Genomic DNA, 13718 nt, shown 5'->3' with positions numbered 1-13718 from the left:
TTGTTTATTCACTCCTTAAGGGGACAAATAGAGAGTCCATATTTCTCCTAATAATACTCCAACAAGGCTAAAATTCAAATTTGATCCTTTGAGAAATATATTTTCCACACTTTCGTTAAACCTATCTTATATATGGAGCTAAAGTATGGGGAGATATCACATGTGCTACTTACTTGGATTGATGTAGAAAGGGTAAAGAAGTGTCTCACAAGCCTCTTTAGAGTGAAACAACAAAACCCCCTTGCACTCCTTCTCCTTGAGTGAAGGTAGTTGCCCCCATCGAGGTCCTTAGGGTAAAAAATCACATGCTTAAAATTTATAATTAGGCTTCGTAAAGGCTGCCAAGAGTAGCACAAAAAGCATGTTGTAAAATGCCCAAAAAGAAATCACTAGAAAAGTTATCCTTACATCATGTAATTTCCTTTTTTATTTGCAAGTGCTAAGAATTGAAATTCTAAAAATTTAAAAGCAGTGCATTGTAAGGCTTTATATATTTTTATGTGCATTGTAAGGCTTTGCATATTTTTGTGTGCATTGTAAGGCTTATTGTAAGGACCTGCATATTTTTATGTGCATTGTAAGGACCTGCATTGTAAGGACCTGCATATTTTTATGTGCATTGTAAGGACCTGCATATTTTTATGTGCATTGTAAGGCTTATTTTAAGGTGTTGCATATTTTTATGTGCATTTTTAAGGCTTATTGTAAGGATTTGCAGGTTTTGGGTTACGTAATCAAGATGGGTATTATTATGGTGTGTTGCCTGCCTCTTATCATTGTGAGAGATTCACACAATTTTGCAATTGATCTCATTGCACTACTAACAGTTCTTAGGCTATGGCTTCTCCGGGTGTAATTAAGTGCAAAGGTTCTCTTTCTTTCTCTGTGTGTGTGTGTGTGTGTTTGTTTTGGGGGATTACATGCATAATCGCTGTGTGTGTGTCTCTCTCTGTGTGTGTCTCTCTCTCTACGATTCTCATGAGCAGATTGAATGGGCAGCTGCGGTTGCCTGGGGACCCAACCAGCCTCTGGTGATGGAGGAGATCCTGGTAGAACCACCACAAGCACACGAGGTCCGGATCAGGATCGTTGCTACGTCTCTATGCCACACAGATCTCACCGTTCTGGGAAGCGAGAAGGTGGGGGTGTTTCCTTCTTATGCGGCAGAGTGTGATAACGTATAAGCGTACTAAAAGCTGTGTGAGCTGATGGAATGGAAGGTGAGGTAAGGTGGAGGCTAAAGCAGGGGTGCTGGGTGATGGTGTGCAGGGACTGTTTCCGCGCATTCTTGGGCACGAGGCAGCAGGGTAAGTAAGGCAGCTTTGTGGGGTGGGGGTGGGGGTGGTGTGTGTGTGTGTGTGTGTGTGTGGGTGGGTGGGTGTGAGAGAGAGAGAGAGAGAGATCAGAGAGAGCGCAACTTGTGGTGGTGGTGGTGGTGGTGGTGTGTGTGTGTGTGTGTGTGTGTGAGTGAGAGAGAGAGAGAGAGAGAGAGATAGAGAGAGCGCAACTTGTGGTGGTGGTGGTGGTGGTGTGTGTGTGTGAGAGAGAGAGAGAGAGAGCGCAACTTGTGGTGGTCGTGGTGGTGGTGGTGTGTGTGTGTGTGAGAGTGTGTGAGAGAGAGAGAGAGAGATCAGAGAGAGCACAACTTGTGGTGGTGGTGGTGGTGGTGGGTGGGGTAATTGTAACAGGATCGTGGAGAGCGTGGGGGAAGGCGTGGAGGGGATGCAGGAAGGGGACCATGTGGTGCCTGTGTTTGCAGGCGAGTGTGGGGAGTGCAGACAGTGCAGGTCCCCCAAGACCAACCTCTGCCAGAAGTACTGGACGCTTGCTAAAGCCACGGGCATGCTCCAACCCTTCCACGACAAAACCAGGTTCGACGAACTTGGCACCCCTTTCATACCACCTCTTGTCCTCTTTGGTCCACTATGAGTCTCTCACAAAAAAAAAAAGTTAATACATACATATATCTGCCTCACTTTAAAGATGCACTTGCTTGATTTTGATACTTCTTTCAACCCATCAATATCTGCTTCATTTTAAAGATGCATTTGCTTGTTGATTTTGATACTTCTTTCACTTCATAAAGGTATTACCAAAAGGAAAATCTTCTCTTTTTCTTATTCACCCTAGGTTCATGAAAAGACAGGTTCAACTTTGCCTAGAATGTGTCCACTTTTTTATGCCTCTTCAAAATTTTTAGGATTTAATTGTAATCAAATCGAAGTACGAAGAAGATCGCTGTTCAAAATCACAATTTTCTCTCAATCTATGATGAAAAGAATTAGCTTAAAGTAACGCTTAGTGAAAATAGTTTCCTGAATAGTGGATTCACCTTTCTTCTCCCTTTCTTATTGTAACAATGCTTTTACCAGCTCGACTAAAAGGACTTGGACCCTTCAATATCATAATAGATCCTTGGTAGGACCAAGCATTATGCATATGTATGTGAGTGTTTGTGTATATAAAAATGAGTATAGTTTGTTCAAATTGGTTTAAACTTTGAACCTTCATTCCATTTCCATGACTTCCAGGTTCTCCATCACCAAAGAAGGGGGGACCCAGCAACCCATATATCCCTTCTTCACCTCCACCTTTAGTGAGTACACAGTGCTCCCTGTTGATTGTGTTGCCAAAATTAGCCCGGATGCTCCTCTTGCCAAGGCTTGCCTTTTTGCTTGTGGCCTTCCTACAGGTATGTACCCCTTTATTAAGACTAAATTTAAAATGCAAGTTTTTTTTAATTTTAGACTTCACAAAAATGCTTGGTCATCTAAGCAACATCGATTGAGTTCAAACAATGAGTAAATAATGGACTTAAATATTGATTTATCTTGGAAGCATAGAAAAATCTTGAGAGATACTCTAAATTATAAAAATCATGCAAAAGGGACACTTTTATTATCTTATAATTTACAAAGAGTGTATATCAGAATTGTAATTTTTTTACAAAAGATGTGTATCTAAACTATTGGTTTTCATGACGGCTTCAAATTATGAAACTTGTCTCATCTAGTTCTTTGAAAATTGAACTCCACAATAGACATTTCTTAGATGATCATCCCGCTATGATTGGCCATTTTTTAACACCAAGCAGCCTAAGCATTAGACAAAAAATAGACTAAAAAAGGCATCTCTAAGAAGAGCCATGTCATCACTTTGTTAGAAAAAAGGAAGCCATAGTGAACCTTATAAATCTTATGTCAAACCCCCCAAATGTGGTATATACCAATCGCTGAAAAGCTCGTGAAAAGGAGATTCTAAATCTACCACCTCTGACAAATTTGGAGTTAATATGCTCAAGTTATGCCTTTTCCACTAAAAGGTATATTCCAATGATTATGAAATCCATGTTACATTTTAAATCTACCACCTCTCATAAATTTGGAGTTGACATGCTCAAGTTATGTTTTCCCTACTAAAAGATGAATTCCAACAATTAATATGCTCAAGTTAGGCCTTTCATACTAAACCTTTTAGTGGGGAAGGCATAATTCGATCATATTAACTCTAAATGTATCAAAGATGATAGATTAAGAAACTACTTTTCCATGGCTTTCCAATAGTATGTCACATGTAGAGGTTTTAATGTAAAATTCACAAGGTTCACCACAGCTCTTCTTTCTTTAGCAAAGTGATGACATGGTTCTTCTTAGAGCGCCCTTTTGTTGAGTTTAAATTTTGTCTAATGACTCTATCTTTCACCTAAGCTCCATCGAGCTCAACATAAGATTACCATTCTAAAAACCTTAAGAGAAAAGAAGAGAATAAATGTTGAGTGTGTTTATCACACACTTATAAAAGAGAGACGTATACTTGCTAAAACTTTAACGTAGAAACTCATCATCATGACCACCCAACAACAATTTGGTGCATTTAGGGCTTACCCATTCTAACAAGCTTGGGGGTTTACGCACTCCGATCAGTTTTTTTAAAAATACCCAGTAGTCTCGAACTCTACCTTTTACCTAAGCTCCATCGAGTTCAAGAAAAAATTACCATCCTAGAAACGTTAATGGAAAAGAAGAGAATAAATGTGGTTGTTAGTTATATAAGAGAGACTTATACCTACTTAAAAAGTAGCCTAGAAACTCATCATGAACCCAACAATTTGGTGAGGTTGGGTCAGGGGAGGGCTGATTATGTAGCAGACATAGATGACATGATACTCCCATTGGAACAATCATGCTTAATTCCTTTTAAATAGTGGAATATTCTAAGGCCTTTCTATTGGGTCAATGCACGATCGGGTGTAGCCATTCGCGGAACTTTTTTTGGGGCACTTTTGGGGCCGTAGCAGCGCGACACGCGGGGCGGTGAGATTTTGGATTTAGAGTGGACTGGCGCTCTCGCCAATTTTTTTTCTGGCATACTAGCATATTAATGACTCTACGTTGAACACTACAGTCCTCGACATGCATCACCATGTGCATTTACTCCGTGCACATTTTACTGTCCTTGTCACCAATCGATGTCGTCACGCAAATACAATCTACCAAAACTCCATGTTCTCAACACCATAGAGCTTGACATTCGTCACTATGGAGCCTCCGCGCCTCGCTAGTCTTGCTCTTTGCTGGAAAAGACCACCATGGTGGTCTTTCCCATCGCGTAGAGCTGGACATGTGTCACTACATGGCTCTCTCCACACCAGCACACTGGTCAACTCTCTCCACCACTGTGCTGGTTTTTGCATGCAATCTAATGAAAATGACCATCACGCTGGTGTTTGTAGGTAATACCATCGTGCTGGGTCTATTTTAAAGAATGAACCCCGCTGTTATTCCAACTGTGCTGGTGATATTTTCAACAAGTACTGTTTCAACCACCGCGTGGTTCCGCATATCTCCATATCTCCCGCGTGTTTCAACTTTTCCCTTATTAAGGCCTAGGATCACAACTTTTAACTTTCCCTTATTAAGCTAATTTAGGATCGCAACCAGTGCCATGGTAGTACTAGGAAGTGGTTGGTCTCTCTTTTTAGGGATCTTAACCAGCACGGTGGTAGTATTGGATAAGTTATCACCAACACGCGGTGGTTAGTATCGGCACACAAATCACATGATATTTAATTTAGGACGATGGTAGTCACCAGCATGGTGATATTTAATTTAATTAAGCTAATTCAGGACCAAAACTAGTGTGGTGGTAGTACTAGGAAGTGGTTGGTCACGGTGGTAGTATCACCAGCGCGGTGGTTTAACCAACACGGTGGTAGTATTGGGTAAGTTATCACCAGCACAGTGGTTGGTACCGGTAGATAAATCACATGATATTTAATTTAGGACAGTGGTATCACCAGCACGGTGATATTTAATTTAGGATAGTGGTAGTCACTAGCACGGTGATATTTAATTTAATTAATCTAATTTAGGACCGCAACTAGCACGGTGGTAGTACTAGGATAAGTGGTCACCAATATGGTAGTACTAGGAAGTGGTTGATCTGTCTTTTTAGGGATCTTAACTAGCACGGTGGTAGTATAGGATAAGTGGTCACCAACATGGTGGTTTAACCAGCATGGTGGTAGTATTGGATAAGTTATCACTAACTTGGTGGTTGGTATTGGTAGACAAATCACACGATATGACACTGGTACTAGCACGATGGTTGGTTGTGCTGCATGATAACCAGCACAGTGGTAGTATTGGATAAGTAATCACCAGCGCGGTTGTTGGTATCGCACTAATCACACAATGTTTCATTTGTATTAGATGAATGCCATAAAGACATTTTTTGTTTTTCAGGATAAATAGAATACTTTTTCCTCAGTCTCCAATACAACCCATGATGTGCTCATGCGTTTCTAGATCCATTTTGAACACAGTCTTGCTCTTCTTTCGTCCAGGCAGCACTGCCTGCAAATCTAACTTAATAGCTCTTACATGATGAGAGTACAAAAATGTAGGCTTACTCTTATTTAACAGAGTGTAATTGTGACCTCTCTTGGATGTTTTTTGGTACCAAATACCTCCAACTACTACATCTCACTTACCAAATGTTTGGCCCCAATCATCCTTAAATGCTTCCTCAACCTTGTACTTGGGTTTGGTACACTGTAACACAAAGTATGGGTGGTCTTCCTCGTTATCCCTAGAGGCAGTGATGATTGCAAAGTTTTCCCCCTCTTCCAGAGCATCAATGAGGTTATCAAAGTCCTCTCCAATCAATGGTGCATCATTGTTTGTGACTCCACGCAGAGGAGAAACTTGAACTCGCACCCATGTCTTCACAGTTGCAATGCCCTCACAATTTTCATGATCCCTTGTGATGCACGCACTACAAAAACAAGAAAGTTTTCTTGTTTTGAGTAGCAAGTGGTTGTTTGAGAAGCCCCACACGCTGTGCAACTTGTGAGTTCCTTTAATGGCCTCACAATTCAGTCTATTTTTCCTTTGCACTTTGTTCACTTCCACTTCATGGAAGACTCTACACACTGCACTATTTGTCTGTATTTGTTTGTTGTATGTTGATTGCGCCCCTATGGAGAGGTTGAGTGCAAGCCATGTTACAACATCATGGGAATTCTCTAGCGTTTCTTAGGGACATGCTAATTGGTGATTATACAGAGCTCTCTTAATAATAGCACCACATCCATCATGTTCCCCCTTGCCATGGCTAGACCGAAAGAAATTCCACATCATGTTTACACCGGTCAAGGATTTAAACCTTGAAACAAAGTAGAATGCACGGGCTTATTTGAATTGAGAGGAAGCCCTGTTTGACCACACCCAATGTTCTTTTATATTTGCTTGTAAATGGGGATGATTGTTTTTTAGCCATTCCCAATGCAAAAGAAATGCATGCTGCAAAAATAATGTGCCGTGTTCCGTGTCATCGTCTGAAATGTAGAAACGGTACATGCGTTGCAGTGACCTAGACTCGACAAGTAGATCAGCATCAGTCATAGAAGAATCAAGCACATGATTGTACGTTATATGCACTAGAATTTTTATTTGCTTGTTGTGCCAGTGAGCACTTCAGATCTCATCTTGTTCTTGAAATGAGTAATTTTCGGTAAAATCTATGACACAGACAATAGTGTCGTGGAAAATTGGCAAGGCACGTCCTGAATTGCTTATCTTGCATAGCTGGCCATGAAATTGTGAAGCACATATTTTGGGATGGATGCAACCCCGTGATCTAAAAGCTCCCTCGGTTGAGTGCTCTTATACGATAGTAGCCATCTCTTCTTCCTCGGATCCTTCAACATTGCCCATTTCAAATCTCCTCCATTTTAGAGCAAGGCTTTCTTGGACCCTCATTTCATTTGGATAGACATCATACTGCTTCTTCACACCACAACGTGTGCATATACCTCTAATGTATTCAATGGAGTGCCACTTTTAGTTTGCAGGCTTTGGATAGAGCGTTGGCTCCCACACAGACTTCAGGAGGCTGCCAAACTTGCTCTCACTTGCTACACATGACAAGGATCTAGGTGGCCTACAAACTGAGCATTCATCTGGGAGACATGAGCATCTATCTCCATGGAGAAATTTTCCAACATGATCAGATCTCAAGTCATTCAAACCTTGTCGGGCCAGGTCAAAGTCTATGTGTGTTTTGCAACAACACACACTCCTATCTTTGAGTTTCTTCACATACCATGGCTTACAATGCTCAAAGCTCCTTGCCCAATCGAAACGGTAGGGCTCTCAGCCATAAACTTGAGATACAACTCCGTCTATTCACCCAACCCGAAGCCAGCCCATTGGAAATTCAGTACTTCAACTAAACAACTACTAGATTATTCACTACTACGAGAAAACAAAACAATTTCAACCACTGGTTGGTTTAGGATAGTCATAATTTCAACTGCCTTCAATCATTACAAAACAAATCAATTTCACCACCCATCAATACTAATAACAAAAAGGTACATGTGAACTATATATTGCTGTTACAGTTGGAAATTCAGTATTTTAACTAAACAACTACTATAAACAAAACAATTATTCACCTACAAGAAAACTAAACAATTTCAACCATCGGGCTAGTCTAGAATATGATCAACTATATTGCTGTTGATGTTCCAGTTCCAACTGCCAGGCTGGTTTGAACGATCACAACAAATCAGTTACACACATTAAGAACATCAACCAATTACACATTAACAACATCACCAGCTCAATGATATTGTTGTTTATTTTTGTTCCAACCATGCTCATTTAGGACAATCACATAATTGTTGTTTGTTGCATGATGTTCCTACCACCGAGCTGGTTGGGTTGGTTTAGGATAATCACTTTAGAATTCAGACAATTTATACTAAAGCTTTAGAGAATCACAGACAACCACTTGGTTAGGACAACCACCACTGAGCTGCGTTGTGTCAAGCAATGTGCTCCTTAAATTGCTTGCATCCCGTTTGCTTTTTGCAAATGTCCTTCTTGTTTAGAGAAACTCTCGTGTTCTCATGCTAGAACGATGTCACTCTAGCAGTGAGTTCCACAGTCAGGCTGTCTTTCCTTTTCTTGCATTCTGTTGAAGCCCACAGACTTTTTGATTCTGGATCATCCTGCATTACTTTTACTCCTGCGTCCACTGGAGCAACGTTGGACCTTCTGATTGACAACATCTTCGATGTTGTGCATCCAAGCCATTTCTTCTTTGTTTCAGGGGATACCAGCATATCTAATGTCACCCTCTTTGTAGCTAGTTGATCTAAGTTGTGCACCCATCTCTCAGGTTAGAAAGCGGTGTCTCTTGTGCGTGCATCTCTTGAGGTGTTGGCAGGGTTGTCACTCTATGAATTTTAGGGTGCAAGGTAAATCTTCTAATGACATTAGACTTGTACTAATCTGAATGGCCTGATGTTACTGCCATGAATTCTCCCACCAATCGATTGGCCATAGCTCGTGTTCTTCGCTCCGATGGCAATGTTCGAATGCATCCATTTGTAACAACCGCTTCCTGTTGTGCTGCTCTGCAAGGAGTCTTATGTCTTCTTATTGTTTCTCCCTCTGCATACCTTGCAAAAGTGTCTTGCGTTGCCGCTTTGACCTTGTTTCCTTGTCTGTGCATTTCTTTCCTCGTCCTGAAATCTGCTCCTTGTGCCTTGACCAAGCTTTTCATTGTTCCTATCTCACCGCCTTTGTCTAGTTTTCTTGCAAGCAATGAAGAGCTGCATATTGCCATTACCATGGAGACGATCAGACACAGAGATCATCTAGCTTAAGAAGCAAGCAAAGCAAAGAAGATAGAGATAACTGAGCTGGTGAGGCCAACAAAGCAAAGTGATCAGATAGAGACCACCGAGCTCGTCAGGTGAGCAAAGTAAAGAAGACAACTTACCAGGGTAAAGAAGATAATGCCACACCAAATCGTACAGCTTGTAGGGTGGGGGACGAGCTGCATCTTGCATTTCCACGATCACACAAATACCAGCTAGCTGGTGAGGCGAGTAAAGAAAAGAAGACGTCTTACAGAGCAAAGAAAAGAAGATAAAGAAAACGAACACAATACCTTGCAACGTAGGAGGCGGTAGGTTCTGACACAGCGTGGTAGGTTATGTACTTTATTCAAAACATTCGCTAGAGCGGGAGGCCTGAAAATTCGAAAGTCTGCAGGGTATTGAAATTTTCACCCGCATTGGTTTCCCCCCTTCGGCGATACACGTTCGCAAAGTCTTGCCCCCAAGCAAGTGGAATGTGGCCTAAAATGCTTCAAAACACCAATAGGCCAAAGGGCACGCTATCAGATTTGATGGTGTGCAATGTGAAATGCAATGACCCTTGACATGCTTATGAGTCATATAGCAAGGAACTGCAGGGAAACAGAAGCAATGAAAAATTGTAAATAGTGTTTGATTTATTAAAAGATCTTTGCACATGCAAAAATTGAACATTTTCAATTTCTTCCATCCCAGGGTGAATCAAGATACCGATATATCACCAACTATCAGTGTTTTAAGACCACCATGCACTAGTCCCACTAGTGTGGATTCGATTTTTTCAATCCGTTTAGGTTTTCAACAAACCAAAAAAAAAAAGTTATGGAGCGTGCCCTCGAATGGGTATGCAAAATTTCAGCACAACATTGGAGGTCCCTTATAGACCATACCAGATGTTCTTAATTGGATGTGTCCTATGGTTGAGGGGAAGCTCACGTAGTGTACTTTAGAATGATTACTTGGTTGCATGTATGTGCAGAACAAATTTTTGATGTTTTTGTATAAAGTGTTATAACATATGCTATTTAGAACACATGCCTCACATGCCACATCGAACTTGTAACAATTTAATGAATGATCAAATTATAAATTTTGCTTTTGTGTTTTTTTGGTCTCATATTCAAAGATTGGAATGTGTACTACTGCTCGGATACCAAGTTTGTCAAATTCCATTGAGCAATGTATAAGTTACGGATCGAGCAAGTTACCTATATACAAAAAATACCTTAAACCTCACCAAAAATGGCTACACCCAAGCATGCATTGACCCTTTTGCTAATGGAAAAAAGGGCATTTCTCATATTAGTTCTTTGGGCCATCCTATCTAGCATTCCATATGTAAGTTCTTTGAGGAATCCTATCTAACATACCTCACAATATATGTATTACTCTTTGTAACTAAAGCCCATGCTATTAATAAAGATCATAATCGCATTATTGTTCATAAGTAGAGATGGGTCTAAATAAAAATATCTTATTATTTTTCTAACTAAAAATGTGTCATGTATATTCTAACTAATCATGTATTCTTATACATTTTTATACGAATGTTTTACCTACTCTCATAGTTTAAGAGCTATCTAATCATTTTTAAATTAAATTTAGGTGTCATTTCCACATCACATCTTGAGCCTTGTTATTCTTTATACCAAAAGAACTTATAAATGACACTATTATTTATACCATAAGAACAAAACTACACCATTCTTGTTATCTTGATGTTTTGAAATAAACTTTTACTAGTTGAAAATCACTATTTTGGGTGGCCAAGACATCATTAAAGTTATTTTAATGAAGAAAAAAGTGACTTTTTATTTATTTATATATGGTAATACATTATGTATCATTTTGATGATGATGCCTCTATTATGCAAATTACACTACTACTTTCTACTATAGGACTTGGTGCAGTTTGGAACACTGCAAAGGTAGAAAAAGGATCAAGTGTGGCTATCTTTGGCCTTGGTACAGTTGGTTTAGCGGTGAGTCTTGCTTTTCTATTTTCTTTACAATTAAAATTAGTAAACTTGATAATTAATCATTTTTAAAATGTAGGTGGCTGATGGTGCAAGAATTTGTGGAGCCTCCAAAATCATTGGTGTTGACATTGATTCTAACAAGTTTGACATAGGTGAGAGAACTGGATTTTCTTGTCATTCTACGTTTTAAACCCAATTGATTTGGCATCATTTGAGATGATCATTTTCTACCATTTCTATTGCAGCTAAGCAATTTGGTGTCACAGAGTTTGTTAACCCCAATGATTACGAAAAGTCTATTCAAGAGGTTTGTTTTAAAGAATCTAATGGAATCTTTAATAAGCTATGCTATTCAAAACTGTGTTCAACTCTCTCCTTAGAAGTAAATCTCAAGTGTCTTAAATCCCTAAAATGAACTAGGAAATATATTGGTATTATTCAGTAACGGGTCACAAAAATATGAGAATCACAATTGGCACACAGGTGTTACAAGAACTCACAAATGGTGGTGTTGACTATTCCTTCGAGTGTGTGGGAAAGGTCAATCTCATTACTGCAGCCATAGAAAGTACTTGTGAGGTGAGCATGTTCATTAACACTAAATATTCAAGCCATTCATAGTTTTGTAAATACTAAAGAATGACCACGTATGAATGTACATAAATATAAATTCCCAAGGATGTGTGTGTGCACATACATACATATGTGTGTGCAAGGGGTACCCACCAAAAGAAAATAATATCTTATCACAAGTGAGTCATTTTGATGAACTAAACATTATTGATTGTTTTTTCTTTGTTAAAGGGGTGGGGAAAGACTGTGCTTTTAGGAATGGACACTCGAGAGAAACAAGTATGCTTTAGTCCTTATCTTCTTTGTGGACGATCAATTGAGGTTTGCATATTTGGAAATTTCAAAGGCAAGACGCAAGTTCCTCAGCTAGTTGATAGATTTCTACGAAAGGTATCTCACTTACCCTTTTATTGAGTTCTTAATGGGTTTTTATGCATGTTAATTTGTTTTTATCATTTTTCATGATTAAAAAAATAATCTAAGATGATAGTAAGAGGTTTTGAAAGACGTTACAAAATGAAGTGTGACATAATATGCAAGTATGTAGTATAACCAATTTTATAAACTCTTGCAAACATGTTCTATATCAAAGATTAATAATAATACAAACTAGTGTGGTTGTTTAAGATGATGTTGCATAGTAATAATAAGAAAATATCCATTTGAGAACACTTTTGAAGTGGAATATTGTACACTTTTTCAGAGGAAATATTACATGTTATAGAGTACCAAACATTTTTTTTTGAAAAGACTTGTGATGTAAAGTATTTTACATCTCAAACATCACTCTTGTCTCAAACTTTTGAAAAGACTTATGATGTAAAGTATTTTACACGTAAAACCTTTTATATTCCTTCTCTTATACATCCCACATGATAGTTTGAGAATAAAGGACTAATGTAGAAGGAAATTTCCTTCTATTTTATGATATAATTTACAACAAATATAAAAAAAGGCTTTTAGTAACATGTGTTAAAGTGTCCTTAGTATAGGATGCTATGATTCTATTATAGTATAAGTAAGGTGGTAAATGTAAGAGGAGACAAAGTTCTAGACTCAAGTTTATGGCATAACATCAACTAAAGCTTTAAGCATTAGCTAGTCTACTAGCTCTCATAAATTCATTTCAGCAAATCTAATTAAAGTTGTATAAAAAGGAGATATATGTGTTGGCCACATCAATATTTTTTAAGACGAAAGTTACATTAGCCTACAAATCTTACATTGTGTTTTGCAGGAGCTTACAGTGGAGAAATACATAACGCATGAGCTACCATTTGAAGCCATCAATGATGCAATAGACTTACTAAGGGAGGGAAAGAGTTTGCGATGTGTAATGTTAATGGCATGTCAAACCTAATTACACCCAAGATGGTTTTTTATTAATCTTAAATTTGAAGAATCAAAGTGGATGTGTCACTTACCATCTTCTTTTTTAGATCTTTAGTCACCCACGGATTTACTACACTTTGATAGCATGAGGCATTGTTACCATATTAAAGTAGAAAAGAGAAGTGATCAAAAATTTGAGTATAAATGTAACCAATATTTCTTTTAATGATCTAATATTACATCATTCAACAAATTAATTTTTGAAGAATTATTAATGAGAGACAATAACATTATTTATTTTCTCTCATTCTTAAACTTTATACTTGACATATGCCTATTTGAAGACTTTACATGCATAAGCATTGTTCTGGACATATGTCTATTTAAATACAAAATGAATCTTATTATTCAAGTCAAGAGCCTATCTTAGCCTTATCAAAGCATGTGTCGTTGGGTATTGCCTTAGAGCTACAATTGGTAACTTCTTGTGTAGGTACGCTAGCTCATCCACATTGCATCCTCATGGAGTCCGAGGGGAGGTTTTTTGGCGAGCTTATTGAGCTGAGCACTCCTGACCACACGCGAGCTTGTACACTAAGATAATAAAAAGGGTGAGCTTCTATACCATACCTTTTTTAATATACGCGAGCATGAAGCTGCAC

At 38.7% G+C, this 13718-nt stretch overlaps 1 protein-coding gene across 4 annotated transcripts; it reads left to right on the top strand.

Moving 5' to 3' along the window:
* The first annotated feature begins 664 nt into the window (after window positions 1–664).
* Window positions 665–13131, top strand: LOC147608833 (alcohol dehydrogenase class-3-like). 4 transcript variants are annotated; one of them, XM_086788360.1, is made up of 11 exons: window positions 665–754; window positions 1000–1139; window positions 1270–1307; window positions 1689–1871; window positions 2532–2692; window positions 11072–11154; window positions 11228–11303; window positions 11397–11458; window positions 11635–11730; window positions 11956–12114; window positions 12962–13131. In XM_086788360.1, exons 2-11 carry the CDS (start codon window positions 1035–1037, stop codon window positions 13082–13084), a joined length of 1086 nt encoding a protein of 361 aa, XP_086644486.1. In that variant the 5' UTR covers window positions 665–754; window positions 1000–1034; the 3' UTR covers window positions 13085–13131. The 4 variants fall into 4 exon arrangements, with proteins under 4 accessions (XP_086644486.1, XP_086644483.1, XP_086644487.1 ...); XM_086788357.1 differs by having other exon boundaries at window positions 692–868; XM_086788359.1 differs by lacking the exon at window positions 665–754 and adding an exon at window positions 798–868 and having other exon boundaries at window positions 987–1139.
* Window positions 13132–13718: the final 587 nt, after the last annotated feature.

This window comes from Cibotium barometz, chromosome 52 (assembly GCF_041138505.1).
Source record: "Cibotium barometz isolate CiBa-2024 chromosome 52, ASM4113850v1, whole genome shotgun sequence".
NCBI lineage: Eukaryota > Viridiplantae > Streptophyta > Polypodiopsida > Cyatheales > Cibotiaceae > Cibotium > Cibotium barometz.
This window is presented reverse-complemented; position numbering and strand designations above follow the sequence as displayed.

Bases quoted from the DNA above. Each gene is read 5' to 3' on its own strand.
- LOC147608833 (XM_086788357.1), top strand. From the start codon at position 838: ATGGCTTCTCCGGGTGTAATTAAGTGCAAAG. The intron at 11,155-11,227 runs GTGAGTCTTGCT...TTTAAAATGTAG, and splicing joins TTGGTACAGTTGGTTTAGCG to GTGGCTGATGGTGCAAGAAT. The intron at 11,731-11,955 runs GTGAGCATGTTC...TCTTTGTTAAAG, and splicing joins CCATAGAAAGTACTTGTGAG to GGGTGGGGAAAGACTGTGCT.